At 42.7% G+C, this 6000-nt stretch overlaps 1 protein-coding gene across 1 annotated transcript in view; it reads left to right on the top strand.

Moving 5' to 3' along the window:
* LOC103811332 (voltage-dependent L-type calcium channel subunit alpha-1C-like) overlaps positions 1–6000 on the top strand; it is a gene marked incomplete at both ends in the record, with an annotated part of 56888 nt that overhangs the window by 24367 nt on the left and 26521 nt on the right. Inside the window, 2 exons of the mRNA XM_009084299.1 lie at positions 3179–3340; positions 5690–5886. Coding sequence (XP_009082547.1) covers positions 3179–3340; positions 5690–5886 — 359 coding nt within the window. The remainder of the gene's footprint in view (positions 1–3178; positions 3341–5689; positions 5887–6000) is intronic.

The following is a 6000-nucleotide window of genomic DNA, read 5'->3' as shown; positions in this document are numbered from 1 at the left end:
AAAGAGCATGTCAAAGCATGTAGAATTCTTACCTTTGGTTAGAAGAAAACCTTTGTGACTTGGTGTAAGGGAATAATTTGCCTTGATCTGATCAGAAACACATCTGGGCACCCCCAGACACTGATCTGCACCTCTCAGGTTTCAGAATACAGATTTGATGTCTTTTGAGCCAGATGGGAGGGTTTATTTAAAAAGTGTCTCTGTTCCACCTACCCATGGCTCTTCCCCAGTCCTGAATGCTTCTTCATTTGCTCTCCTAGTTCTCCCCCCTTGCTACTACACTACTTTTCTGATTGTCCAGTCATGGTTCCTCATACCATTCCTTGCAGCAGCTACTCATGTTGCAAGTGGCTGCCCAGCTGAGAATGAAGTGATTACAGGCAGCAGCTCAACAACATGTGGAGCCTGGTGATGTGTGTATCTCTTGCCCTTCTACAAGCAGCATTCATTACATCTTCTGAGGACATTTCTAAAGTGGCTGTACAGCCAGTATTTTTTTTACCTTTAGAGACTCTCTGAATACTTTAATGGTAATGTGTATTTAAGCTTGCTAATTATTGGAATCATCTGGATTTAAAAACAGGCTGCCCTAATGGGGCGCTGCACAGTGCACACGTCAGTTCATGCTAACAGTATTCAGTACCTCATCTCCTCTTCAAAGTTGGTTTATTATCCTCAAGAAGCTTTTCTCTAATTAAGCTGGCTGAAGCTTCTGTACATCTTCTGGTGGTACATGTTCCCCTTGACTGTCTGAACACCTTGTCATCTCATGTTTGTGATGCAAGCCTTTGATTTCACAAGTACTGCTTTGTTAACAGAAAGGGTATTGGTTTGTGCAGATATTATCTTCTCTGGGCATGTGTAGTCTGCTGAAGCACTTTCATGGCTTGGGTGATAATGAAGCTGTATTTAAAATGAGAGAGCTTTTTGTTCATCTCAGTACACTCTCAAGAGCACTGGGTATATCCTATGATGAATGTTAACTCAATTAGTAATAATAAAGGATAAATTACATAAGACCTGGTATTAGAACTCTTAACCTCATAATCTTGGCTGCATTTTTGATTAACAAGGCTGCTAAAATCACTAAAAAGGGAAGCCTTTATTTGCTTGTGTGTAGATTAATTCGAAGCAAATATTTCAATCTGCAAAGTTTGTGGGGCTGTTTTTTCAGGTTTGTAGCCATCTGCAGTCTTTGAACTTTCTTGTAGGGTTGTCCATTGTTTGGGAGAAGGTGGGACATTATTTCAAGTTTCTGGTGCATGTGATATTTCTGACTCATCTAAAGAACTGGAGTAATGTTGACAATGGCTGCAATGCATTTTCTGTGTGCATTTAGGATTAGTGGACTGAAGAAAGGGAGCATCCAGAGGAAAATGTTTACTGCTGCCTATAAGCTCAGCAATGTTATTTTCTCCAGAGACATTGCCTATTTGGGAAAGCACCCAGAGGCAACTGAGCAACAGAGTGGCCCACTCTTGTATAGGATGTTTTGATCCTGTCAGTAATGTGTAAGGATCCCTTGTGAAAGCCTGGATGTTTCTGGTTGAATGTCACTCCCTTTGGATAGTAGCATGAACCATTAACATGTAACCCAATCAACTGTAGATGCCTGGAAAAAAATGGCCTGACTAGAGGGATGTGACTATCCAGCACTGTGTTCCTAGCAGGCAGTGAGTGACCTTGCTGCCCAGGCAGCTGATGCCACCTTTGGTTGCTTCTGCAGAGTTCCATCACAGCTGTGGAGCAAAGGCCTTAGTTGTGAATGGACAGGTGGATTGCCTGCAAGTGAAAGTGCTCATCAAGAGATGTGTCATCCCTGTGAGAAAGTATTTAAATTTGAGGGTTTTTTAAAAGAAAAAAAAAAAAAAAAAGAAAGAAAAATCTAAGATCTGAGATGATAGATTTAAAAAGTTAATAGTTATCCCAAACTCACTTGGCAGATGTATAACAGACATTTACAACTCATGAATCACATTTTTCAAGAATCACAGCTAATACCAACTGCTCTGAGGAGATGACAGCATTTTGCAGGAGACATTAATGACTTCTGGCTCTCAGTCATTGCAAAATCATGAGCTTGTAATTGTTCTGATCTGGCTCTTTGGAGACTATAGAGTTCTAGAGGTCTCTCAATACTTCCAGCATTAATAACTTGCCAGTGACAGTAGTTGCCATCATTGCTACCAGTGATAATAACTTTAAGACCTTTGTAAATGCAAATCCTTACTAAAAGTCTATGAGGCTGCTTTAGTTTGGTTGGACAAAGTGAGGAGAAGGAGACAGAGAGAGGCCCATGAATCTGCAGCTTGAGTCGAGTGCATCTGAGGGTACAGCTGCATAGTGCTTTAGAAAACTTGGCTACAAGTCACCTTCCCCAGGCCATTCTGGAAATGTTTGGCTTGCTCATGATTAGTACTTGTAACAGTCTCAGCCCTTAACAACTGTCATGTAATAATATTTTGTTCATAGTCCTCACTGGAGAGCCTCTGTTAGAGAGTGATCCCTAAATCTTAGGGCAAAACCAGAACAGCTGGATCTGACTCTCCCTCTAACAGAGACTGCTGTAAGGTGAGGTGGATATGGAGTACAGGGAGATACTAAGAGGGCTGGGAGCTCTCACTCAGTGTGGGTTTGGTGGTCCCTCAGCAGCTCAGCCCAGGACTGGCTTGACCTCTGGAAGAGCCCAGAATCAGAGTAGGAATCAGAATCATGACTTCAGTTTGCTGTCTCTCCCCATGCTCTGGAGTGCAGCTCTGTGCACCTCAGCATTTTCCCTACTTTGTGTCTCACAGTTCTTGTCCCACTTCAGTTCTGGTTGTTGTTTGTTTTTCCCATGCTTTAACTCTGCACAGTGCTGTGTGGAACACCTGAGGCCTGTTTTTTGAGACTAGGCAATATAGCTCATATATTTTCTCCTCAGGGAGGTGTTATTTTGGTGAGAGGTAAGGTAAGACCTCTTTTACTTTAGTCTGTGATCTAGGCTGTAATTGTAAATTTGTGAGACATTGGGGATCTTCTTGGGGGAGGTGATCTGTAAATGTACATCTTAACATTGTCAAGATAATTAGTTCAATTGAGGGAGAGTGAAATAAAACTGACATACTACCGTGTGATTTATAGCCTCTCTGCATTTTGTTCTCTTGCTGATAAGTGCTTCCTTCTGTTCTCTCTGCAGGTCTCCAGGTGGTTTTAAATTCAATTATCAAGGCCATGGTCCCTTTGTTGCATATTGCCCTGCTGGTGCTGTTTGTCATTATTATCTATGCCATCATTGGACTGGAGTTATTCATGGGGAAGATGCATAAGACCTGCTACCATGTGCAAGGGGGACTGGTAGGTAAGTGGAACACATAAATCCTAAGACCCACCTGGAATACTGAGTGCAGTTCTGGTATCCTCAACGTAAGAAAGACATGGAACTGTTGGAGAAAGTCCAGAGGAGGCCATGAGGTTGGTAAGAGAGTTGTAGCATCTCCTCTGTGAGCACAGGCTGAGAAAGTCAGGTCTGTTCAGCCTGGGGAAGAGAAGGTTGTGTGGAGATCTCTGAAGGGGCTCCAGGAAAGCTGGAGCAGGACTGGCTTTGTTAAGAACTGCAGTGACAGGACAAGAGGCAATGGGCACAAAATGAAAGAGGCAAAATTTGGGTTAGATATTAGGAAAAAGTATTTTCCTGTGAGGGTGGTGAGACCCTGTCCCAGGTTGCCCAGGGAGGCTGTGGCTGCCCCAACCCTGGCAGTGTTCACAGCCAGATTGGATGAGCCTTGAGCAACCTGCTCTGCTGGGAGGTGTCCCTGCCCAGGGCAAGGGTTGGGGCTGGATCATCTCTAAGGTCCATTCCAATCCCTATGATTCTGTGATGTGCAGATGCACAGATTTTCAGGGGGAGGCTTTTCCCATAGGTAATAAAGCATTTGTGCTGGCACAGGAGAAGGGTGGCTGTTGTTCACTGCTCTATACTTGTTTCTGGTTTCACAGTGGTAGTGCCTTTGTTCTGCCCTTTGGATATCAGCCACCTTTGATGCAGAGGCTTTCTCTAATGGTGAGAGTTTAGCTTGCTCCTCTTGGGCACTCAGTTGTTGGCCTGTCTATAAAGGCTACACACAAAACTATCTTCTGAACACAGTAGTGGACTTCTTAATGTGGATCTTTGGCATGATAAGCCAACGTGAATTCTTTAACAAATCTCCCAGAGGCTGAAGCAACACTAAAGTAGTGATAATTTCACCACTAGCAGACTGAGCTATGCATGAGGTGACATCATGGAAATGAACAATTCATATATTCTGTTATTAATCTCATGCACAAATACATCTTTCTTTTAAACCAGCATCATTGTAAAGGAATATGCAATTCAGGCCCAGTACCATTTTTTTAATCACGGGCCTTGAGTGTGGTTAGAAGTGTAGCTGGTAAGAAAACAAAATTAAATCCGTGAGAAGAAACTTTTTGTATCAAATCCATCAGGAAAGAGCTTTCAAATTATTTACAGAAAGAAATATTCACATCTCAAAATAATTCAATTGCATTGTCACTCACTCATCTAACCATCTGCTCTTTTTCATCTCATTTATTGAACTTGAACAGCAGTGATTTCTCATGTGGTGGTGGGTGCTTATGCCTGGGATCCAGTTCAGCTCAGAAGTAAGAAAATAAAATTGGTTCAGAAGTTCTGTATTTTCTGCTTTTATAATGTTGGTCGATTTCATTTTCTGGAAATGATGCTAGAACAATAATGAATTGTCTCTCTGGTTTACATCTTTAAAGTGTGTTTTTGTCTTTCTCCATTCTGTCTGGAAACATTTACATTACAGCATCTAATTCTGATATTAATGTTTCTGGCATTTTTAATTATCAGAGTGTGATAATAACTTTTGGAAAATTACATTGTTTACCATGTAAGATAAGAAACAAACATCATTACTTGCTCCTCTACACATAGATACCTACATCTGGTACAAATGTATCACTGAGACCTGAAAGCTGTATATTTTAAAAAATCCTATTGCAGAAGCTTTTGTGCTTATAAAAATGCTTTCTGGATCACTTTTCATATGCCAAAGCATTTAGTTTGGCTTGTTGTATGGCTCTCAGGCCTTTGAAAACACCTGTAGAGAATAAGGGGTGGATAATCAGGCAGTGATCTTACAGTGCTGCTGAGTGCTCCTGGGGCAGTGAGAAATGCCACATAGCTTCTAAACTCCTGAAGAGCAGAGCTCCAGACACTGCTGTAATTCACACAGCCTGAAGCCTGTCTGCTGCAGGGGTTCAGCCTCCTTCAGCAGAGTTCCAGTCCAAGATGCCCCTGGGTGCCAGGTGACTGCGATGGGCAAACACTGCTCGTAACGTGCAGCCTGATGAACGGAACAGACTCCGTGTAATGTTCCCTCTCATGTTGAAAGGCATCATTTCTCCCTCATAGGGAGGGTATGCTTTAAAAATAAAGTCCATCTCAGTTTTGACTGTAACGTTTGACAGCTTGGCTATTACGTTTTCCAAAAAGAAAGTGAAGCACAACAAAATATCCCTCTGCCCATTCAAATGAGTATTTGTATGTGCTTGTGTATTCCTGAGAAATCTGTCAAACTCACTGCAAAATATATTGGTTAAAATCACATCTCCTTCCCTCACTTCTCAGTGTGTCAAATAGCAATTAGTTCATCTTCTTTCTCCCCCTTCTCTCTTTCAGACACCCCTGCAGAGGACGACCCGTCTCCCTGTGCCCCGCAGTCTGCGCACGGGCGGCAGTGCCAGAACGGCACGGAGTGCAAGGCAGGCTGGGAGGGACCTAAGCATGGCATCACCAACTTTGACAACTTTGCTTTTGCCATGCTGACAGTGTTCCAGTGTATCACCATGGAGGGCTGGACAGATGTGCTGTACTGGGTACGTATCCGAAAATGCTAATCCAAAAGGCTCATGTGTTACGGCTACGTTGAAATTTGGGGGCTTTTGCTTTCTTGCTTGTTCTCTATAGGGAAGGCATGGTTGCTGTCATGG

Source organism: Acanthisitta chloris, unplaced genomic scaffold (assembly GCF_000695815.1).
Source record: "Acanthisitta chloris isolate BGI_N310 unplaced genomic scaffold, ASM69581v1 scaffold2081, whole genome shotgun sequence".
Classification (NCBI taxonomy): Eukaryota; Metazoa; Chordata; class Aves; order Passeriformes; family Acanthisittidae; genus Acanthisitta; species Acanthisitta chloris.
This window is presented reverse-complemented; position numbering and strand designations above follow the sequence as displayed.